Source organism: Panthera uncia, chromosome D1, assembly GCF_023721935.1.
Source record: "Panthera uncia isolate 11264 chromosome D1, Puncia_PCG_1.0, whole genome shotgun sequence".
Lineage (NCBI taxonomy): Eukaryota > Metazoa > Chordata > Mammalia > Carnivora > Felidae > Panthera > Panthera uncia.
The window spans coordinates 3,242,148-3,265,648 of record NC_064808.1 but is presented as its reverse complement, the minus strand read 5'-3'; the positions used below and the strand labels follow the sequence as shown (position 1 = coordinate 3,265,648).

At 61.8% G+C, this 23,501-nt stretch overlaps 3 protein-coding genes across 3 annotated transcripts in view; all 3 read right to left on the bottom strand.

The window, feature by feature from the left end:
• Positions 1–23,501, bottom strand: part of MRPL21 (mitochondrial ribosomal protein L21) — a 151,234-nt gene that overhangs the window by 74,023 nt on the left and 53,710 nt on the right. The gene's annotated exons all lie outside the window — the stretch shown is intronic.
• Positions 11,775–13,924, bottom strand: LOC125930116 (mas-related G-protein coupled receptor member F). The gene has a single exon (XM_049641780.1). It carries the CDS (start codon positions 13,644–13,646, stop codon positions 12,663–12,665), a length of 984 nt encoding a protein of 327 aa, XP_049497737.1. The 5' UTR covers positions 13,647–13,924; the 3' UTR covers positions 11,775–12,662.
• LOC125911111 (collagen alpha-2(I) chain-like) overlaps positions 16,348–23,501 on the bottom strand; it is a 9,731-nt gene continuing 2,577 nt past the window's right edge. Inside the window, exons 2-7 of the mRNA XM_049614776.1 lie at positions 21,537–21,774; positions 20,391–20,431; positions 19,864–20,140; positions 19,491–19,761; positions 16,897–16,945; positions 16,348–16,783 (exon numbers count right to left, since the gene is read on the bottom strand). Of these exons, the coding sequence (XP_049470733.1) occupies positions 16,409–16,783; positions 16,897–16,945; positions 19,491–19,761; positions 19,864–20,140; positions 20,391–20,431; positions 21,537–21,774 (1,251 nt within the window). The 3' untranslated portion in view covers positions 16,348–16,408. The remainder of the gene's footprint in view (positions 16,784–16,896; positions 16,946–19,490; positions 19,762–19,863; positions 20,141–20,390; positions 20,432–21,536; positions 21,775–23,501) is intronic.

Below are 23,501 nucleotides of genomic sequence, written 5' to 3'. Positions count from 1 at the left end.
TATCACAGTTTTTCTTTTTGCATCTACTTAATCGCTTTCTTTTTTTCTTCCTTTTGTCCATGTGACAAATATATAGTGATACATTCCATGGTGTTTATTCATCCTTATATTTTTAGGATAGACCACTTCTAGTTTGCTCTGGTTCCCCGCCCCCCCCCCCCCAGGCGTCCTGATTTTATTTAGAAAATTTTAACCCATGTCCCTAAGTGAAATTGGCATGTAATTTTCCCTTCTGCTACTATCCTTGTCTTTTTATTCCAAAGCTGTAAAATTATAGTGGTTTCATAAAATGACTTGGAGAGATTGCCTTTTTCTCTACCCTCTGGAACAATTTGTATCATGTAAGGATTATCTTTCTTTGAAGATTTGGCAGAAGGTAAAACCATCTGGTCTGGCGATTTTTATGTGAGTGTTAGTGGATATGCATGGCTTTGTAAAAAGAAAACTGCAACTCCAATTTATTTAATGCTTTAGGTTTATTCAGACTTTCAATCTCCTCTTGAGTTAAAGTAGTATTTTTCTGGAAAACAATTCATGCTTTCTGTTTTCACATTTATTGGTATAATCCTCTCAATACTCCACATGGTTGTCTCTTCTAATTTTCAAAACCTCATTTCTATCTGCCATGTTAAATTTGTGGGTTCACTCCTTTTAAAAAAATCCAGGGGTGCCTGGGTGGCTCAGTCGGTTAAGCATCTGACTTCGGCTTAGGTCACGATCTCACGGTTTGTGGGTTCGAGCCCTGTGTTGGGCTCTGTGCCGACAGCCTGGAGCCTGCTTCTGATTCTGTGTCTCCCTCTCTCTCTGCCCCTCCCCTGCTCGCGCTCTATCTCTCTGTCTCTCAAAAATAAATATTAAAATAAAATAAGATAAAATAAAATAAAATAAAATAAAATAAAATAAAATAAAAAATCCATTTGCCAGAGGTTTGATTTTTTTGAGAACTTAAACAAAAATCATCTTTGTTTTTTTTTGCTTCCAATTCCTTAACTGGTGTTTTTATTTCTTCTACTGTCTTTGGATTTACTTTGTGATCGGTTTTTTCACCTTCTTGCATTGGATGCTTAGGCAATTTTCAAGCATTCTTCTGTTTCTAATGAATATTTAGGGTTATCGATGTACTACTGAGTATCTCTTTAGACGTTCCATGAGTTTTGGTAAGCAGTGACGTCATTGTTGTTCTTGCCTAAGTATTTACAAATGGAAAACCACTGAAAATATTTAAAATGTAAATTTCCATGAATTAGTTAGAAACACATTTCACAACGCTATAAATATTTTGACCTGCTACCAATGAGTTTTGTCATTTTCTCTTTACTTTGCCTTTTTTGAAACTTTGGGAAGTGGGTACCAGTCCAAGATGATCCTGTTATCCTGGTCAAGCGTACCTGTTAGGTTGTGGCCCCCTTCATTTTTAACGCTTAGATTTGCTCCCGCACATTTGGCACTGGCTTCTGTTGGGGGACTCACGGGATCTCTCTGGCCCAGGACCAGGCTTTTGATGGTGCTGCTGGCTTGGAGATGTGGCATCACGCGAGTGTCTGTAAACTCAGTACCTGTGAATGTGGCAGATCTGGGGCTTTAGTTGCCGAGATCGGTGCCCGGCTCTGCTCACACACGTCCCCCCCCCCCACCGCGGTCTCCGGCAGGGAGACCCTCCTAGCGGCATTCTGTGCAGAGCCCCCTTCTCTGAGCAGCGGGGACTTCCTGGGCTCTGGCCTCCTAGAGTGGTACCACAACCCACAGTTTCCAACCCCCAGAGGAGCCCTGTCATTGCGGTCGGAACGCCCTCCCTCCGATGCCACACGAGCTTAAATAGTACTTATCAGACGTGGGGCGCCTGGGTGGCTCAGCCGGCTAATCGTCTGACTCGGTTTCGGCTCAGGTCGTGATCTCATGGTCTGTGAGTTCGAGCCCCGGGTGGGGCTCTGTGCTGCCAGCGCAGAACCTGCTGGGGCTTCTCTCTCTTTCCCTCTCTCTTTGCCCCTCCCCTGCTTGTGCTGTCTCTGCCTCTTTCAAGAAGAAATAAACTTAAAAAAATATTTATCAAACTTACACTGTGTGCCAGATACACACATGGTGCTCCCTACGTATGTATGTAACCTACGCAAATCCACGTGTATGCACACGTGAAATAATACGTAGACATAGACGCGTGCGGATAGTACAAACGCGCATATACGCACAGCACGTATGCACACACACACAGCACACGCACACACATACAGCAATGACAGCGACAGACAAGGCCTGTCGTCACAGAACTACAGTCCGGGAGAGGAAACACACCACAGACACGGTTACCTCCTCCCTCCTCTGGGCGGGGTGCCTAACAAGGAGGGGACCCAGGGGGGCGGGGCGGGAAGGCACTGAGGCTGGGTGGGGGGGCAGCTGGGAGAGGCCAGGTGGAGGGGTTGCCGTGAAGGACGGTCTGGGGTTCCTTCAGGGGCTGGGACCCTGCTCTGCCGGCCCCTCCGTGGCCAGCAGAACCCTCATACACGCCCCCCTCTGCAGCTGCTACTGATTGGGTGTGGCCCACCACAGGGCTCGGCGAAGGAGAGTCCACACGACCCCACACGAAGTGAGATGTGTTTGGGCCACGCTCCCGGGGAGGGAGGACGCAGGCGTATACCTGCCGAGGGGACAGGGGACAGGGCAGGAGGCACACCCCCGGCCCCCCAGCCCCGTGCCTCCCCCCAGTCCAGACACCTCTGGGTGTAGGGGGGTAGGGACCCCCTGACTGAATTGTGACCCCCTCAAATGATCCGTTGAAGCGCCAAGCCCCACCCAGTGCGACCCCAGGCTGGGCCCCTAAGGGGTGAGTCAGGGTCAATGGCGTCATGAGGCGGGGGCTCCCTCTGATAGGATTAGCGTCCTTTTGAGAACAGACGGGGAGCACGCGCTCTCCTCCCCTGGCCGCCTTTCCCTGATGGGCTTGTCCCGGGGTTCAGCTGGGGCGTCCGGGGCCCGTGCGCCCCTCGGGCAGGCCTGCGTCGACTGGAGCCTCTGCACGGGTGACCTCTGCTGACGGTGATGGTTTGGAATCTAGTCTCTGATGCGCTAGCTTCCGTACCCCTGTCCTCTCCCGCCTTGTTTCACTTTTTGTCTACACCACGGAAGACTTAGGGAAGCATGTTATTCCCCGCTAACTTTGCCCATCTCTCTTTGTACTTCACACGCTATGTTACACGCACGAGGTGGTAAAGCAGTCTTATTTTAAAAGATCCCTGGGTGGCTCAGTCGGTTAAGCGGCCGACTTCAGCTCAGGTCACGATCTCGCGGTCCGTGAGTTCGAGCCCCGCGTCGGGCTCTGGGCTGATGGCTCAGAGCCTGGAGCCTGTTTCGGATTCTGTGTGTCCCTCTCTCTCTGACCCTCCCCCATTCATGCTCTGTCTCTCTCTGTCTCAAAAATAAATAAACGTTAAAAAAAAAAAAAAAAGATCCCAATGGAAGGGGCGCCCAGGTGGCTCGGTCAGCTGAGCGTCCGACTCTTGATTTCAGCTCGGGTCGTGGTCCTGGAGGCTTGTGGGATCCAGCCCCGCGTCGGGCTGTGCGTCATCGGCACGGAGCCTGCTCGGGCTTCTTTCTCTCTCCCCTTCTCTCGGCCCCTCCCCTGCTCGCTCTCTCAAAATAAACAAAGACACATTAAAAAAAATTTTAAAGCTCCGAATGGTAAAGAAGACATGATTTTGGCACGCCCCCGGGTCACCACTCTGAAGGGTTGTCACCTAGACTTTATTAGCCCGTCCTATTTGGAAGGTGCCGGCTTGGAGGCCCAGAGAAGTCGAGGCACGCCCCGGCATCCAGCTGCACCTGGCAGAGGGGGGACTCTCGCCCGGGGGTGGGGGGAGGGGGCGAGTTGCAAGGTATCGCCTGTCACCGCCACCCAGACAGTAAAAACGTGAGGCTGTCACCTGCTCCTGGCGTGGCGCTCGGCTCTCCGGGAAGGGCGGCCTGCCCCTCCCGGCTCCGGTCCCCGGGGGCATCTCCGCTTGGCCCCGAACCCACTCAGGGCTGCTCTGAGCTGTCCCTGGGTGCTCCCCACCCCGGCCTCAGAGGAGTCCTCTGCCCCCGAAGCCCCAAGAACCTTCACTCTGCTCCCTCTGAGGTGCTGGAAGGGGAGCTTGAGGTAGAAATGCCAGAAAGGGGGCGCCTGGGTGGCTCAGTCGGTTGAGCGTCCGACTTCGGCTCAGGTCGTGATCTCACAGTTCGTGGGTTCGAGCCCCACGTCGGGCTCTGTGCTGACGGCTCGGAGCCCGGACCCTGCTTCGGGTTCTGCGTCTCCCTCTCTCTCTCTGCCCCTCCCCCACTCATACTCTGTCTCTGTCTCTCTCTATCTCTCTCTCAAAAATAAATAAATATTTATGGGGCGCCTGGGTGGCGCAGTCGGTTAAGCGTCCGACTTCAGCCAGGTCACGATCTCGCGGTCCGTGAGTTCGAGCCCCGCGTCGGGCTCTGGGCTGATGGCTCGGAGCCTGGAGCCTGTTTCCGATTCTGTGTCTCCCTCTCTCTCTGCCCCTCCCCCGTTCATGCTCTGTCTCTCTCTGTCCCAAAAATAAATTAAAAAACGTTGAAAAAAAAAATATTTTTAAAAAATTAAAAAAAAAATGCCAGAAGGTACCTGCCCCACCCACCGGGAGGCTGGGGGCTGATGGCCCGGTCGGGCGTGGCCTCCCCGGCTCCAGGGAAAGGAGAAGGCGGTTGGGGGCCGCAAGGAGCTGTGGGAGGTTCACCCCTCTCCTGTGCCCTCCTGGCAGAACCTCCCTCCCTGTCCCATGTGGGACAGCCACAGAGACCTCAGAGCATCAGCAGGCCCCGTCATCTTGGAGTTGATGTTGGTCTGTGCAGGGAAGAGGCCGGGAGAGAGGCCATTATGCCTGCACAGCTGTCGGCACGGGGAGAGACTCTGACGGTGCAAAGGAGGGAGCCCTGGCCCCCGAGTCCAGGACCCGATCTCAAGTCCGAGTTTTGCCACTGACTAGCTGGGGAGCTGTGTGGTGTGGTGACCCCTCCGAGTGTGCAAGTCCTCCCTGGAATTCGTGGAATCCCTTCCAGCTCGTGTCCCCTCCCGGCGGGAATCGGAGGTGATGCATCTCGTCTGCCACAGAAGGCAAGAGGGAGGGGATCAATTCGGCCCTGATTGGTGACCTTTTCCCCACATAAAACTGAGTCCCCCGCAGGGCAGGGTGGAGGCTGACCTCGCCCCTGTATCCCCTGGTGTGCCAGGTGACCCGCGGGACCTGGCAGCTGCTGGGGGGACCGCACACGGCGGGTGGCCGGTGGTTGAGGCCTGGAGCTGTCGTGCTGACGAGAAGGCGAGGTAGGTGTGGGAGACTTTGGGCCTCGGCTTTGCAAAGAAATGTGAGGGGAGAAAGGAAAGGTGGGGAGGTCAGATGCTGGAACTGTCCCCAACCCCATATGTCACTAACAGGTGACTTAGGACACGGTCCTCTGCTGTGCTCCTCCTGGTCTCCGAGGTAGAGTTGGACCGGCCCAGGCCCTTATTTGGGTCTTGCTGAGCTGGGGCCGTGGTGGACTCTGACCTCCAGGGGGCAAGGCATAGCCTGAGGTCGGGCCAGGACAGAAACACAGGGCCTCAGACCCAGAGACACATTCAGGCCACCCAAGAAGACACGAGCTCCCGGAAGGCAGAAATTCTCACGTTCGTGACCCTTCTGTGCCCAGAACAGTGCCTGGGAGGTACAGAAATGGCTCACGTTTCTTGATTAATTACGGGTTGATCGACGCGTTCCCTGGATCCGGGTGCCCAGACCAGGTGCTCTTGGACCCCCTTCCACACCTGGACCTCTCAGTGATGCGAGCCGGTCACGTGACTCTGCGTTCCGTGGGGATTCCGTCACTTGCAGCCAAGAATCCTAACCGGTGGGGACACTCGTGCCTGGACGAGGCGTGTCACAAGCCCTCTCCTGCAGTGTGGCCAGGCTCTGGGGGTGACGGTGAGGACTGTTCAACCCCGCTGGTCACGTCAGGCCTCGCGCGTCAGGAGGCAGACGGGTTCCGCTTCTCCACCCAAAGCGATTGTTTTCACTGCTCTGCGGTCTCGCGGAGGTCATCCTCTGAGGCCAGGGGGACAGCGGAGTCTTTGACACGGAATGATGGTGCACCCTGCAGTAGGCTTCGGCTTCAAGGACCATGACTCAACAGGGGATCTGGGTTGTTTTTTACAGTTTATTTACTTGTTCTGAGAGAGAGAGAGAGAGAGAGCGAGCACGGGCAGGGAAGGGGCAGGGAGAGAGAGGGAGAGAGAGAATCCCAAGCAGACTCCATGCTGTCAGCACAGAACCCCACGCAGGGCTCGATGCTACAAACCGAGAGATCATGACCTGAGCCGAGATCCAGAATCAGAAGCCTAACCGACCGAGCCACCCAGGCGCCCCACGGGATCTGGTTTTGGTTACTAGCTCAGGGAGCTGACGGAAAGCGGAAGCAAAATAACAGGGAAAGAAAGTTAAAAAAACCAAAAAAAGCCAAAGAGTTTGGAGGGCTGCGTCGTCAGAGATTCCCCCAACTCAGCACCAAATGGCTCACCCTGTAGGGCCAGAGCCAAAGCCTTCAAACATCTACCATCGGGATGTAGGCTCTGGGGGTCTCACCAAGAGGCTCAGCTGGGGAAAGATAGTTTCCAAGCTCACGTGGGTGTTGACAGGATTAAGCTCCTCACTGGCCGTTGGACTGAGGGCTTCTGTTCCTTGCCGGCTGTTGGCCAGAAGCTGCCCTCAGCTCCTTGCCATGGGGAGATCTCTAGTTTGGCAGTTCACAATATGGCCGCTTGCTTCATTAAAGCCAGCGGGGGCGGGGAGAGTCTGGCTGGCAAGATGGATGTCACAATCTTTGTTGCTCCATTCTGTTGGTTAGAAGCAAGTTTCCTGGTCCAGTCCGCGCTCACAGTACGGGGTTACATGAGGCTGGGAATACCAGGAAGTGGATGATGGGCGCCATCTTGGATTCTGGCTAGCATGCTGGCTGGCTGCCCGACACCCTTACTGCTTCCCGTCCGGTATGGAATACGCTCTGCGCCGATTGTGTGTGGTTGCTGTTCTTTCCTTTCCCAAATGGAATTTTTAAAGGATCACAGTCATTCCGCCGTGACTTGTGCGTCTTGAGGGTGGCGATCATTTGTCATAGGATGTATCTCTGGATCCGGAGGAGAGAGATGCAAACAGCCCGCCGATCCTGGGCTCAGTGCTGGGGAGGCAGTCCCTGGAATTGATTTTGGACTCTTTCTCTTCTGGGAGGAGAGGAGAACGCACAGTATAGCTACAGATTTGGGGTAGGAGCATTTAAAGTCGTCTGTGGGGAGGAAGGGAGTGTGGTGGTGTCCAGGAGGACCACGGCCCGCGCTCGCCACCTTGCCTGTCCGCGTCTCCTGCTGCCGACACACCCAGGTTTCCCCTTGAGCTCACACCTCTTCCCTGCTTTCAGCCTGTGGGGTTTGGGTGAGTTGCCCCCCTCGCCACCCCCAGGCCCCACTCTGGGGGACAGCGTGGGGCTCTGCGGGCCAGTGAGCACAGTCGTTGGGACTCATCTTACGGTTATCAGGAAAGGGGCCGTCTGCGGGGGCTGCTGAATTTGTGGGATGGAAACAGGAGCTGCTGGTTACCGGCTATTTCGTTTATTCGTTGAGAATAAACTCGAAGCGGGAGAGGAGGAGAGGTACCCTTGAGAACATCACTTGAGGCTCCAGATCCAGCTATATCTGAAGCGGAAATCATTTCTGGAGCGTCCCTGGTGGGTGAGTCAGTCGACTTCCTTAAACACACACACACACTTTCCCCACCCCCACCCCAAGCTGGATCACACTTGGCATCTGTTACTTTACTGGTCACCAAGAGGCGTGGCCGGTTAGTGTATACATCTGCCTATGAAGCGGATCTCTGATCTAGAATCTATTTGGCATAAAGCAGAGGCAAGGCGCCGTCTCCGGCTGCGGGCGGGGCCGTCGCGGGGTGGGGCTGGGTGCTCTGGGGCACCGGGAAATTTTCGTGGGGGGCGATGGCAATGTTCTCTTGGGGGAGGATGGAAACATTCCACGTACTGATTTGGTGAGGACGTGGGCCTTCATACCCGTGTCAAAGGTCATCGCGCTCTTCGTTCCATGGGTGTATTTTATCGCGTGGAAATTAGGCCGCGATTCAATCCGTCACAAAGATTTTTGTTTTTCACAAAACCTACCCGAGTAGGTAAGCCTTCCCTGGAATTGCCAGGAAACTTCGCGCTGGCATCCTGACTCACTGGGGCAGAACTTTCCACGAGTTTTCATTTTGTGAACTGTGCCCTGTTGTTTTCTCTAGGCCCCACTGGCTACCGTCCAGCGCCCGCTGGGCCCAAACATACGAATTCTGCCCGCATTCCGAGTTGCCCCCGTTCGGGAAGATCTGTGCAGTGTGTTTTTGCAGCTTCCCGGCACGTTGAAGGGCTCGTTTCCTCAGGCTGGGCTTCTCCCCTTCTGTGGGACCATAAACGGACCCATCCCTTGGTCCCACCTGCCAGATGAACCCCGTGCCTCCTGGGAAAGACCCGTCGCCTTGGCGGAGGATCCCGAACCGAGATGCGCATGTGCGAAAAGATCTCGCCCTTCAAAATTCTGGCCCAAGATCCCAACCCCAATCATCTCGAAACCACAGCTGGCGGGGGCTCGGGGAGAGCTGGGCGGGTGCCAGGGAGGCATTCGGTTTCTTCTCACTAAGAGGGGAGACGAAGGCAGGAAGAGGCGTCAGCTGTCCGGCCGGGTGTTGTGCCGTCTGTTGGACACGCGTCCCTTTCCCATGTCCCGCTCGCCTCAGCCTCCAGCAGCCTGGGCCTCGGCCCGAGCTGCCCCCCGCCGGCTTTGGTCTCGAGCGATGGGCCGGCCTGGGTTGAACTCGGGCTGTGACGGGCCTGTCCTGTCTATTCCACGCGGCGCCCCTGGACCCCCAACTCGCAGTGCTTTGCTGGCGGGGGCTTACGGGGCCACTGAGCCTTTGGAGGATGACTGTGGCTCCACAGTGGGCGCGAACGGGCAGTCCTTTGGAGCCCTGCTGAGAAGATACACTGGTTTTGCAGGTGGAGCTCTTAGCCCGGGGCCTGCTGCGCCTACTATGTCGTCCGTAAGAGTCCCCAGTGCGTGGGATAGGCCGTTCCCCTGAATGTCCCTCCTTGGGGGCCACCCTGCCGCCTCCTGTCCACCTTGCCGCTGCCCGTGCGTCACCAGGGATTTAGCTCCTGAGGCCTGTGCCCGGTACGTGACAAAATCCATGCCCCGCAGCTTATAGGTGGCAGCCCCCTGTCCCTCTGGGGCTTGCTCTTGACTTTCCAAATTTGGCCCCGTTCATCCTTTGCGTCGTCTAGGAGTGCGCTCCTCGGCTGGCTCCTTCCTGCACTGATCGCCACCGAACGCTCGGCCCGCAGCCCAACCCCGGCCCCTTCACCCGCCCACCCCGTGTAGCCCGCATAGCCCGTGGCGGTAGAAAGTCGGGCTTGGTAGCCGCTGGGGGGCGGGGCAGGGAGACAAGTGTTACTCGTTGCCGGCGAGCTCCTCCCCGGGGACGCTGACACCGCTCGCTGAGCGCTGCCGACCAGAGGTTGTCGCGGGAGGATGGCCAGACCCCTTGCTCCAGGCAGTTCCAGGGCGGATTCCCGTGACGCCTGGGGCCTCCGCTTCCTGCCTTCACCAGAGACACCCAGGAAGAAGGAGGCTGGGGGTGGGCCCAGCTGAGCTGCCTGGGGAGGGGTAGGTAGTGAAGGTGCATCTGCCCCACCCCGCAGCGAGCTCCCCTCCCGGCCCTTTTAATAGTTAAATACCCCAGGAGGGAGGAGCAAAGCGGCCGTGAGCCTCTCTGCCATTAGCACAGAGCGAGGTGGCCCAGGCTGTGGCTAGATGTGCAGGCTGGATAGGATAGGTGGTCCAGGCTCGGGGATTGGAGGGGGAGGAGAAGGCACGCTCCCTGGAAAGACTGTCGATCCACACCCGAGAAGGGGCCAGAGGCTGAGGGAGGCCCGATCCCCAGAGTTCATCCCCAGCCTCCCAGGCCTGGCGCCCACCCAGCTCAGGCGGATGTGCCTCCCCTTAGGGGCTCAGCCCTTCCCCGACGCCCAGGCCCTGCAGTGAGTGAGGGCCGCCCGCCCACCTGCCGGCCGGGGCCCGGGTTCTGAGCTGCTGCGGCCGGACCCGGGCAGCGAGGCGGCTCCAAGCTCCTGGGGGTGGGTAGCTCCCGGCAGCGGACTCGGGGCTGGGTGGGGGCTCCTGAGGAACCCCTGGGCCCCCTTCGGGACTGGAGGCATCTCCACCCGCCCGGAGGCCGGCTGCTGGAAGCTTTTCCAGGGAGGGGGTCCTGCTCTCACCCCCCCCCCCCCCGCCCCGCATGTGTCCTCAGGACCCCACCTGCTTCTGAGTCCCCAGGGGTGTCAGACGGGAGGCCCCCAACTCTGCTCCCCGGGGACTCTTTGGTGACGGGGAGTGTGTGTGTCGAGGGTGTGGGGGGGTTTGGGGGGTGGAGTGGTGGGGGGAGATGAGGGCGGGGGGATGGGCATCGGAGGGTGAGTGGGTGGAGGGTGTGGGGGGATGGGGGTGGGGAGCGGAAGAGGTAGGCATACTGACCCCCACCCCCTGAGGCTCCTCTGCCTCTGGGCACGCGGACACGTGGACACGCGGACACGGATGCAGACACGTGACATGCGGACACACGGACGTGGACACGCAGACGTGCAGACACACGGACGCAGACACGCGGACACGCGGACACACGGACTCAGACACGCAGACAGATGCAGACACGGGTGCGTCTCTCCCTGCAGAGCAGCTGCCTCGATAGGAGGAGCAGCCGGGTCGGTTGGAAAGGGGAGCACGGGGAGAGGCCGGGAGGGATGGGTCCGGCCAGCTGGGGGGCCGGTCACCGAGAAATGCACTTGGGGGTCAGCCCACCGGGGGGGGTGCTCCTGTGGCCCCTGCTCTGGGAGCGAGTGCAGGGTCTGCGGGTGGAACGCTGGCCGCCGGGCGGGTCCGGAGGTAGTGCTCCTCCCTTAGCCACCGGCCCCCTCCCAGCCCCGCCCGCCGCCCTGCTCTCTGCCCTGGGCTCTCCTTGGGCCCATGAAGTGTGCAGAATCCCCCCAGAGCTTCCCCCAAACGGGGCTGGGATCCCAGGCTGGACACCTAGAGCCTAAGACGGGCCTCTTGGGACGCTGGCTGGAGGACGGGGTGGGGGCGGGGGGGGGGGGGGCAGTCGGGGGGCCTCTGGCCTGGCTCTAGTTGAACTCTCCCCTGGGAGGGGCTCCAGCCTATTGCTGGGCAGTAGGGAGGTGCCACCCCCGGCCCCCACCCTGGAGGGTTGGGGACAGAGGGGGGCATTCCGGACAGGGATGGAATCAGCAGCCCAACCCGGGGAGCCCCTGTGTGGACACACTGTGGGCCTTACAGGCAGGGACTGCGTTAGCCAGCACCGGGCCTGGCAGTGACTAGGGACCATGAGGAGTGTTTCCAAGGGGAGCGGGGGGGGGCCCAGAACGGGTGAGAAAGGGCACAGGCTTTAGCCAAGAGGACAGTGCGGCTGACCAAAGCCCCTTCTGGCAGAGGGGTGGAAACCCTACCAGGAGATGGAGCACCCTGGAGGTATAGACAGACCAGCCGGGGGAGGGGGCATCCCGGAGGTGTAGACGGACCAGCCAGGGGAGGGGACACAAGAGCTGGGGTACAGAGCAGGTTGGGTGGGGCACCAGGCGGCCATCTGGGCCCATAGGCGCTGAAGGGCGCCCTCACCGCGGAAGAACACAGACGGGACCGAGGGCAGGGAGCCTTGCTCAGTGCACGATATAAAATGTTTATTGATATACATTTATTGGCTTCCATAAAACTTGCAGGGGCTGCACAGGGCCACTGTGCTTGGAGGTGGGCTGGGGTGGCCGGGTCGAGCCAGCGCCTGCTCCCAGGCGGGGGCTGGAGCCCAGAGGCTGCTGGCCCGTCTGCCGAGCCCCGAGGACCAGGCACATGGCAGCCTGCACTCCGGAGGGGGTCCAGGGGCTGGCCGCAAGGAGTCCGAGAAGGGAGCGATCTGCCCACGCTGGCCCGAGCTCTGTCCCGGCAGGCTGCTTGCCATGACCAGAAACCACCCCCCCTCCGCCCCCATTGAAGTCCCCAAAGGATTCCTGGACGGGGGCTGGGGCGTAGTGTGCAGATAGACCGAACTCCAAGGCAGGTTAACCAGAACCTTCTCCCAGGTAGCACCATTGCGCTCAGGTCGGCTCCCCGACATTGCTTGGACTGGATGGAATGGAGAGAACAGGTGCCCTAGCGGGGGCGCAGCTGCTGACCCCGGGCGCGACCGCGCTGGCTGTGTCATTTTCAAGGAGGGCAGATTCGAAGGGGCAGGAGGCGGACGGGCCTGGGTGACCCCCCGCCTCCCCTTGGCCAGCCCGGGGTGACTTCCATACAGTAGGCCTCTGGGCGCCGAGGACAATGTCTTGGGGGGGGATCTGTCGGGGCCCGTTTGCAGGTGGCTCCTCAGTCTCCCGGTGGCCCCTAGTGCCTCCAGCCCGCGGGGAAGGAGGCGCGAGGGCAGGAAGCGACTTTTCTCCTTGCACTTGGGCCCCGGGGCGGTGGCCGAGCTCCCGTCCTGCGGCAGAAGGTCTCTGGAGGCCGCGGCCCCTGCCTCCCCCCGGGCGCTGGCCTCTCAGGAGGCGTTCCCAGAGGGGCACTGCATCTCCATGGTGACCGTGTTGGGCGTGCCGCCCCCGGCCTCCCCCAGCTCGGCGCCGTCTCGCAGGGCCCGCTGGAAGACCACCCTGAGAGGCTCCCACAGCCGCTGTGACTTGTCCCTCCCGGCCAGGAAGTACACGACCGGCTTGGCACTGCTGTTGATGCAGATGCACAGGTCGGTGACATACTCGGGGAAGGGGGCCGGGATCTGGAAGACCCAAAAGAGGAACCAGTCGACCCCCAGGTAGATGGAGGACACGAGGAACACCGAGACCGTGGCCAGGACGACGTGGCTGAGCTTCGCGGAGCGCTGGCGCCTCCGGGCCCTGCACTCCGCGTGCAGGATGAGCACCAGGCAGGGCAGCACCATGAGCGGGCAGAAGACCAGGAAAAGCAGGATGCCCAGGAAGGCGTCCATGTGCCTGCAGGCCACGCCGGACGCTCGGTGGCCCAGGAACACGCAGAAGTAGTTGTGGACGGTGGTGACCAGGAGCGACAGGGCCCAGAGCAGGGCGCACGCCACGGCCGACAGGCGCTTGGGCCGACGGCGCCAGAACCAGGCGGGGAAGACGACCGACAGGCAGCGCTCCGAGCTGATGGCCGGCAGGAGGCTCACGCCGGCGACAAACATGCAGAGCCCCGCGACCCTGCACACGGCGCGGACGTAGGCGGCGAACGTGCCCAGGAAGCCGCCCGTGTTCAGGACGGAGAGCACGGCCTTGCTGCAGAGGTAGCCGGCGTCAGCGCCGGCCAGGTGCAGGAAGTAGACGGAGAAGGGGCTCCTCTTGATGGAGAAGCCGAAAAGCCACAGGACCAGCCCGTTGCCCACCAGGCCACACAGACACAGGAGCAGGAAGATGTAGTCCATGACGGCCGGCGGTGGCGGCGTGGCGATCTGCTCCATGGTCAGGAAGCCACGGCCGTAGAGCGCCGGGGCCTCGCTCACGCCGGGACACATCTGTGCGGGGGCAGAGGGCAGACGCCTGTGATGCTGGCTGAGCCCCGCGCCCACTCCCGCACCTGCAGCCCGGCGTGCCGGGTCCTGCTTACAGGCTCGCGGAGCGGCTGGCCCTGGAGCAGAGGCCACCCCCGTTCCCGCCTAGTGCCACCACTCTGCGCCGCGGTGTCGCAGAGCCTGAGGCTAGCAGCCTGGAGAGGGCCGACAGGGGCGACGTCAGTCCCCCGGAAAGGCACCCGATCGCCCGCCTGTCGGAACAGACTTTGGGCCACGAGTGTCCTCGTCACGAGAGGTGAGGAAAGCCCGGGGGACCTTTCCAGATGGCAGGACGATGAAGCCGCGACCGGAAAGGCCACGCGGCGTCCCGGACCTCGCGGTGGCTCTAAGGGTTGCCGGAGAGGATGTCACGAGGTGCCGGGGGGATGTGCGAATGGACCGCGCGTCCTGGGATGGCACCAGCCCTGGATTTCCTGAACGGGCAGATGCACTGTGGCTGCGTGTCCTGCAATGTCCTTGTTCTTAAGGGGTACGGGCTGTTTGGGGACCAGGGGGCTTGGTGTCTGCAAACCTGCCTTCCAAGAATTCTGGGAAGGAGCCTATCGTGAGGTGCACAGAGAGAAAGCGCGGGTGGTAAGAGGCTAACGATGAACCGGTGAAGGGCGTATCTGCGTATGAGCGGCTCTCGCCCGTCTCCTGTACGTTTGCCATTTTCCCACCCGAACATGAAAATACTTAAAAAAAAAAAAAAAAAAAAAATTGGGGGCGCCTGGGTGGCTCAGTCGGTTGAGCGTCCGACTCCTGGTTTCGGCTCAGGTCGTGATCTCACGGGGTTCGTGAGATCGAGCCCCGAGTCAGGCTCTGCGCCGGCAGCCGGGGGCCTGCTTGGGGTGCTGTCTCTGCCCCTCCCCTGCTCGCACGAGCGCCCTCCAGAGCTCTCTCTCACTCTCTCTCTCTAAAAAAAATAATAAAGTTAAAAATAAAATAATTGATTTTAAAAAGTGGACCCTGGCCCTAACTGGAGTAGGACCCTGTCCCGTAATGGGATCGGAGAGGCCTGGGGAATCAGAGGCGGTCCCCTGGGGGGCCAGGGAGACTCTGGGTTTCTGGATCATGACGGGTCTCGGTGCGGGCCAGGGATTCCCTGGGGAGGGGGAGACACTGGAGGCCACAGCTGTTTATGCTCTGGGGAAGCACTTTGGTACTTGAACAAGCTGTGGCTGCCTGAGGGCACCCGGCTGGGTTTCTGTCTTGCCTGCTGGGTCTGGGCGAGGTGGGTCCCCTGCGGCTGTGGGGGAGGGGCGGCAGATCTGAGCAAGGTGGGCTTTGCTCCAGCTGGTGGGTGCTGGGGGGGGGGGGGTTTTGGGGGGGGGGGGGGGGACAGGACCGTGGGCCCAGTGGCCCCATCGCCCTTTCCCCAGAGAAGCCAGAACTCTGGGTTGTAACGTGAACCTCCCTGATCTTTACATGTTTGCATTTAAAAAACATCCTGTGGGCCAAACACAACACATCTACAGGCTGGATGCATTCTCAGGCTGTCATTTTGACCTCTCATTCCAAGTGACAAGGCTGCCCAGAGCGCTGTCACCGCCTTCTCTCAGCCCGGGAAGATATCACTAGCCCTTCCCACAGAGCCTGAACCTGACCCTTGACCCCGGGGTAACGCGGGTATTCCTTGGTTCCCACTGCTCGTGACTCCCTCCCAAAGAAAACAAACAGGTTCTGGAGGCTGGAGCGTTCTGCCACCTTCCAGATGGCCCCCAGCTCTGCCAGAGAGCTGGGGCCTGATCCCCCGTAACAGCCTTTCCGTCCTGGCTCCGGTCAAGGGGAATCTGCAAACAGGGGCCGGAGGGCGTTGGCCAAACTTGGGGAGACTCTGTGAGGTCAGGGCAAGCTCTTCAAGGGCGTCCTATTCACCACGCATCATCCTCTAGGTACATTTATTGGCTCAGCGTCTCTGTCTGTCAGCCACCAAGCCCCTTGGCTTCCTCTTTGCTCGGCCTCTCCTGTTGCTGGCTTTGACTGCTCCAGGCCATGGAGCAGTGCCACCCACCCCGCCCCCCGCCCCGCCCCCGGCTGGGGCACCAGACCCAGAATCCGTAAGACCCGGTGCCCAGACAAGCCCACGCAGAGGGATCACTCAGAGCTTCTCCAGGCTGGAAAAAGTCTGCAATCCCTTCCTCGGAGTCAGAGCGGGAGGGCCGGGTGAGTCACGGGGCACGTAGCTGCCATCTCCAGCCACATCCCGCCTTGTAAAATGCCTGCCCCGGAGCCTGGCCCCCCTCCCGGGGCTCTGGTTTTCTCTGGAGATTTCTGGAGACTTCTCCCCAGCCAGTCCCATCGCTGCTAAGGGACACGGGCCCCGGGCGGGAGTCCGGCCTCTGCTCAGACCTCGGGGCTCGTCCCGGTCTAGTTACTGGCCCATCGCAAGCCTGGGTCTCCTCGAATGTGGATGAGGTCGTACTAGGTAAACTCGAGGGGGTCCCTCCAACTTGGAGACTGTTTCGCCTGGGATTGAGAAGGGAATTCCAGAATTCTCAAGGACCTCAGAGAAGTAGGGGGCTGGGGAGAGAAGAAGGGGTGTTGGCCTGGCGCGTTGTCAGAGTCTCGGCCCCGGCGGGTGCCTGGACCGCCAGACCCTGGCCTCACGGGGTGGCCCATCAGCGCCACCTTGCAGCCCGCGTCTCAGGGCCTCCTGGCAGGGACTGGCCACGGGAGAAAGCTGACCACCCCGTCTCCACGGGGGAGAGGCGGAACAAGGCCGGTCAAGGTGGTAACGGAGCACAGGGTCTGCACAGGGAGGGATTCGAGGCTTCGGTTCCCTGTGCTTGTCTCACTGATGAGGACACTGGAGACCTGGGGGGCCACACGGTCCACAGGGCCTGCCGCCCACCTGTTCGTCCTTTGACAGAGGATGGGCCCGGGCGGCAGAGTGCAGGGGGAGGAGGTCCTGGGCTCCGTCTGCCTCTCCCACCACACCCGGCCCGACGGTGCCCGGACCCCCTCTGCTGCCGGCCAGCACTTGCCTTGTTCCTGTCCCCGGGGTGGGCCTCCCAGGAACAGTTTCCCACCATCTCCAGGCCCGGCGAGTCCAGACTCCTCACGGCTCCGCTCACGGCTCGCGGCCCCGCACACCTCCCCTGGCAAAGGAACAAAGGGTCATGTCAGGGCAGCCGTGTCCCCCCCCCTCCCCCCCACCCAGAAAGCCCCTCCACCTTCCGGATCCCCGTCCCCAGGCCCCAGGGGCTCTCACCTTAGAGGAAAAGGCTGACAAGCCAGCACGTGGCTCCCTCCGGGCAGGGCTGTGTGGGAGGCACAGAGGTCATCCTGCTGAGTACGGGACAGGTCACATCCATATGCACTGTCCCCTCCTGCCTGGGCTCCTCGTCCCCCCCCCCCCCCCCCCCCCCGATCCCCTGGATACTCGCTGCTGCTTGCTGGGGGAGAAGCCCCTCTCCTTCCCCCCTTCTTGCTCGATCTGTGAGATTTCTGGGACCAGAGGGCTTCTGGGGACGTACATTTATACCCGTACACATTCCTGGGCTCCTCCTTTCTGCCGGCCCACGGTGGTGGCACAGGGGTCCCTGGCAGTCAGTGGCAGCCAACCCAATGGCCACCACCCCTTTTGGTCTTCGTTCCCCGTTACGGAGCAGGTAGCATTGCTCCCCCATGAGGGGCACTCCAGGGCTCCGGGAGGTGAGGTCCCCTGCCCGGGGTGCACGTGGCAACAGCAAGTTCGGAGATTTTGTGCGTGGTTGAGACCAGAGGGGCTGGAGCAGCTGGAGGGAGCCAGCCAGGACGGCTCTGGGGGTGGCGGGGTGGACATCCCCGCCTGGGGGAGGCAGAGCATTGGTCCATCTGCCCCAGGTGCCCCTTCGGACGGTCCCCTGTCCCCCAACCTGAGCTCTGCTCCAGCACCCGTCCCTCCCCCCGTGGGGAAGCAGGTGGGGAAACTGAGGCTGAGCCGCAGGCCGCCGGCACCCCTCTCCCCACGCGAGGAATGCTGCTGCTCGGCGGCCTCCCCAGAATTCCTTCCCCGACGCGGCAGGCCTGGGGAAGGCCGGGGCGGGCCGAGCCAGGCGCGCCGGTCGTTGGCTGGGAAGGGGGGCCGTCCGCGCGCTGCCTGCACCCTCTTTAACGCTTGGTCCGCTCGAGCCCCGAGCCCCGGCGCGGGGGGGATGCGCGGAGAACAGGAGAACGGCGCGGGGCATCAGACCCCTGGCCCGCCGGCGGCCCGGCTCCCTTCCCGGCCCCCGCCCCCCACAGCGCCCTTCTGCCCCAGGCCCTTGGGCAGAGTGGCCGTGTGTGTTGTGGGCAAGCGCCTGTGCGCCCGGCAGGTGGGTCTGGGTGTGGCCTGCCGTGACGGTGCCTGCTGGCGCCAGTGCCCCAGGTGGCTGTACGCGGGGTGGGGGCCCTGGTGCTCGACGACAGGTGGGCGAGTCTGCGTGCGTGTGCAGCGTGTGGGTGCAGAGAGCAGGTGCTGTGAAGGGTGGATCTGTAGCCTCCCCACCGCCCCCCAGGCGTCATCCGGGCTCCAGCCCCTGCACTGTCCCCACTGCCTCCCCCGGGTCTCTTGCTTACCCACCCGCTGGGGCTTCCCTCTCCTGCCTGCAACCCCAAAGCTACCGGCCCCTCAGACCCTATCCTTCCTGGTCCCCTTCGCCCCCGTCCCCAGCGTTCCCGCTCGGTCGTCCTGGTCGCACGCCATCCTGGGTCTGGGCCCTCGGGGACGTCCTGGCCGCAAACCTTGCCCTCTCACCCCAGCCGAGCGAGGCCCCCGGCACACAGATGCCCCGAAAGGGCAGCCGGCCGGGGCCAGCCCGTGATGCCCAGCTTGGACCCGGCTCGTAGGAAGGGCTCACCTCTGCCGGTTGCTTCCACGTGGGGGCCTCCCTACTGTGTCTCCTCCCGCCTGCCACGGGCAGTCTGGAAAGTTACGGCGCCCAGGCAGAGATCTGGAAGCCAAGCGGACCCCCCAGATGGACGATGAGAAGACACGTGTGTGTGACACGCGTAAGGCGTGTGCGTGAGCGGCGTATGCGAGCAGGGGCGGAGGGGTGGGCGCCTCGCGCATTCTTGGGGTGGGGTCTGGACTGTGGCAGAACCAGCTGCTGCTACAGCAAGACGACAAAAGCTGTCGGCTCAGTGCACCCCTGACCCTCCCTTCAAGGCACAAGGCCCACTGGGGCTCCGGCCGCCTGTCTGCCCCCTCTCGGCCCACCCTGCCACGAGCCGGCCCCCAGTTTGTCGGGGACGGGGCGAGGCTGTCCTCCAGTGGGCACGGTCAAGCCCCGCTTCCCTGATTGTCTTCCCAGCCCCTCTCCTCGCCACCCCACTGCTCCCCCGCCCCCCCAGCTCACAACTGAATCGAAGAGGCTACTCTGGGGACTGGAGAGCCCACAGCACTCCAGGTGCCATCTGTCCGGGAGAAGGTGGGAGGTCGCGGGCCGTGCAGCAAGCCCCTGGGAACAGTGGGAGCCATCTCTCTGCACTTGGGACGCTGCCGGCTGGGTGTTCCCTTCCCGCCCTTCCAGAAAGCGGACTTGGACGGCTGGCGAGGGTGGGGGTAGGGCCAGAGGGGGAGGTCGGGAGTGGAGGACAGCACGGGGGTCAGGCCCTGCCAGGATGCCGGCTCCTGCCGCCCCCGGAGGGGGGACCGTCAGGGCCTCGGGAGTGTGCGGGAGGCGGCTCTGGAGTGTCAGGGTTCCTGCCTGGAGCCACGTGATTTCTGGGGGCTGCCCGCCCTGACGGCGCCCACCTCATTCTCCCTCCCCGCCTGGCCTCCTCCTCCCTGCAGCCCTGGTCTCCAGAATGCCCTGGCTGGGCCCAGGGCCCCCGCAGACCCACCTGCAGCTGCCCAGGTCCTCGGAGGTCTCTCCTTCCCGGAGCACGACACCGGCCTCTGGCCGCCGACCCGCCGGGGCAGCGGGCCAGCCCCGAGCACCGGCTGGAGCCTCAGAAAACGCGAGCTCAGAGCAGAGGACGGCCCTTGCTTGCCCGCCTGCCGGAGGAGATGGCTTTGGGAGCAGAACCCGCCCCAAACCCAATTCCAGGCCCGGAGGGAGGGGGAAGGGGAGGAGGAGGGGGGAGGAGGGGCCGAGCCCCAGCTGGGATGAAGCTTCGGGAAGGAATGCCCCGCTCGGGAGCCCCCCCCCCCCCCCCCCCCCCCCCCGGGGCCCCCCCCCCCCCCCCAGGCCTCGCTGGGCGCTCATCCCCCGGCCCGGTGACGTCATGTTGGCCCGAGCACTGCTTCGGGAGTCCAGCTGTTCATCTCCCTTGCGCCCTCGCAGCTCCGCTGGGCTGCTCTGGAAAAACAGCACCGGGCTGTCCGCTTGCCTGGGATTGGCTCCCACTGGGCATTTCGGGGCGCGCAGGCCCGCCAGGGGCAGGTCCCCACCCGGTGGTTTAAATGCAGTCAGGGCTGGTACGGAGGAGCCGGGAGGTAGCAAGGTGAGGGCTCCGTGGAGAAGGTGGCGCAGGCACTTTTGAGAGGTAGACTGGGGGGCAAGACGGCAATGCCACCCAGGTGTGGCCCCATCCCCCTTCCCACCTGAGATCTGCCTGGGGCGAGGGTGGGGGGTGCCCTGCCGGCTTACGGAACCGGGAATTCCCTCTCTCCAGCCCTAATAGCAATCAGATGGCACAAGGGGAAAATCACAGCGCTCGCCTTGGGGGGGGGGGGGAGGGGCCTGGCGGGCGGTGCGTGCCTGACCGGCGGGAGGAGGATGAGTCAGGCTTCCCCCCTACCCTTCGAGCCTCCTCAGGGTCCTGGGGCAGCGAGCCAAACCCTGAGGCGGGGGTGGAGGGGGGGGGGATGCAGGGCCCCAGGGGGGACCGTGAGGACGGGGAGTGGTGAGGAGCGGCTTCCCCGGGGAGGCACCAGGAAAGGCACACACCCCTGCCCTGGGCCAACTTTCTCATGACCTCGGGGAGCCCGAGGGAGTTCCCATCAGTGCTTTCTCTGTGGGAGGAAATGGTGCCCAGATGGGGGGCGGGGTGGGCACCCTGAAGAGGACCCAGAAATAGAGCGCGGCCCTGGCACCTGCCCTGGGGCCACGGGCCTCCTGACCCTGGATGGAGGGACCCGACGTCCCTGCAAACCCCAGAGCGGAGGGGGGAGCCTCGGACCGTGCCCTGCATGGCCCAGCGGGTCTTTGGGGGCCTTCGTTTTTAGGGAGGGGGTGAGAAGGAGGGCCTAGCAGGCTAAAGCTCATGGCTACGCCCCAGAGAGAGAGAGAGAGAGAGAGAGAGAGAGAGAGAGAGGGAGAGGCTGGGCAGGGTGCAGGCAGCGGGGGTGACCCTCCCCTCCTCCCCAGGGCAGGCCAGCTGGGGCCCAGCTGGGCTGCTTGTTTACGTGGGGGGGCCAGGGGGAGGTGGGAGGAGGCCGGGGGAGGCTGGATGCAGACAAGTTCCAAGTGTAATTGCATTTGGACACTTAAAAGGAATTGTGCGAAGTGGACAGGAGCTCTAAAGCCTTATTTGGTCTGGAAATTTCTTTCGAGACGAATGGGAGGGACTCCTAAATGGGAAGGTCGTCCTTTACCTGGGTTTTTTCTGGGCCCCCCAGCCGGTGTGCCCACCTGGAGCAGGCAGTCGGGGCCGTGGGGGGCAGGTCTGGGGGCTGGGCTCCCGCGGGGACAGTGAGGGAGCCCCCGCCCCGGGCTGGCGCTCGGCCTCCCGCTGCCTCAGGCTCCGTGTGTGGGCTTGTCGCCATTCATTCATTCATTCATGCCCGGGCTCCCTCCGCAGGGCTTAGGACGGTGCCGAGGTTCCAAGGCCACGGTCGGTCCCTCCCTGCTCTCTCATATCCTGTCCTCGTGCCCTGGGCCGCCACCACCCTGCCATCCTCCCGGTACAGAGGATCTTTATTTGTAATTGTCCCCGGCCACGGGCCAAGGGTGCAGGCCGGGACCCGCCTCCGCTGGGGCTTCCTGGGGGTGGGAGGCAGGTTCTGGCTCCTGACAGGGCCCTTCTGGGGTCCACAATTGCCCTGCTGTTGCCAGATGACGGGCCGGGCGGGGACCAGCCCTCCGGCGGCCCCTCTGAGCCGCACCGCACGGCCCCCAGGGAGTTCCCTGCTCTTGCTGGCATCCACTGAGTGCCCGCTAAGTGCCGGGCGCCGTGCCCCAGGCTGCCGAACAGGACGGTGGAAGTCCAGCGGAGGCGGACCAGAATCAGACGGCCCAGACACGCGTGAAAGCACACCTGAGCAGGAGGCCAGGTAGCTCAGGAGGGCTTCTCTGAGGAGGTGATGGTGGAGCCCGTGGAGAGTTGGGCAGGAGTGACTCGGGGGAGAAGGAGCAGGAAGGCATCCCCAGCAGAGGAAGTGGGCACGAGCAAAGGCCCTGGGGTAGGGAGGCGTGCCGCACAGGTGAATTGGGTGGCCGTGACCCCAGCCGGGCCGCTCTGAACGGCCCCTCCGGGCCCTCCTTGTGCCGTCGTCACCCTTCTGCTGCCATTGGTGCCATGCGCTCAGGGGACAGGTGCAGGGGTGACCAGGACAACCACAGCTGCACCTTCCTGTGTCCTGTGAGTCGGGTCCGCCATCGGTTCCGTCATTCGATCCTACAACACCCCCCGTCTCACAGGTTTCATTCAACACGTGTATACTGAGCACCTGCCCTGTGCCAGGCGCTGTTCTAGGCTCTGGGAAGCCACTGATGAATGAAACAGTCGTGAGCCCTGCCTGCAAGGTGCCCAGATTCTGGAAGTGAGGAAACTGAGGCCCAAGGAGTGACTGTGTGTTTCCCTTGGACACCTGCACCCCCCCCCCAGCCCCCCACCCGCACTGTAGGACTTGAGCTGGGGGCTGGGGCCGCTTCATCTCTGCACCCCCAGCACTGGGCACGGAGGCATTGAGATACGGGGAGAGGTCCAGAGCCCCGGGATCTCGTCCTGGCTTTGCCTCTGATGAACCAGGGGAAACTGAGCCTCGGTTTCCCAAGTTGTACTACAGAGGGATGGCAGGGGCGGGGTGGGGGGGCTTGGTGATGCTTCTGCTCTATGCCCCGTGCCCATCTTCCCCTCCAGCTCCGGTAGGCCAGTCTTCCCCCTTGTCAGCAGGGCTACTGAGATCTGGTTCACACAGCAGACAGCTCACTTCTTTAATGTATACAGTGGTTTTAGTGTGTGTTCACAGACTTGTGCAGCCGTCACCACCGTCTCAGTAGGGAACGCGTTGTCACCCCAGAAGAAACCCTGTACCCGCGAGCGGTCACTCTGCACCCCCCCTCCCCCCCCACCCTCCAGCCCCTGGTGACCACGGATCCACCGTCCGTCTCCCTGGATTTACTCGCCTGTCCTGACGCTCGATGGAAATGGAATGACACACGCAGCGATCTCTCGTGCTTTGTTCCTTCCCCTCGGCGCAAAGTCGTCAGGTTCACCCGTGTCGTGTTACGGCCCAGTACCGCACCCCTTCTTACGGTGAGAGGCTGCTTCCTTCGGGCCCCGTGGTCCGCCCTGTTCTCTTGCCCTTGGCTGAGATCCTCCAGGAGACAAGGCAAACGTGGACGTGGTCTGGGTCTCCCAGGTTAGTGCCTTTGCCCTTTCGGCTCCAGCCCTGCAGGTTACTCAAAGGTCTCTGCGACGCCTGGCTGGCTTTCCTGATGGGCAAGGGTGAGTGCGAACCCCTCCTCCTCCACTCTCCCCTTTCTCCAGCTGGGCTGGACCACCTGTGATGGAAAGTGCATCTTGGGCATGAATGCAGAAGCCGACATTGTCCTCTGTCCTTCATGAGGGAGATTATTCATTTGTTCATTCATTCATTCGTTCATCCACGTATCCATCCAACAGTCCATCCATCCATCCATCCATCCATCCATCCATCATCCATCCACACGTGACCTGTCTGTCTGT

What these genes read in the sequence shown, in the direction of transcription:
- LOC125930116 (XM_049641780.1), bottom strand. Translation starts at nt 13,646, where the DNA reads ATGTGTCCCGGCGTGAGCGAGGCCCCGGCGCTCTACGGCCGTGGCTTC.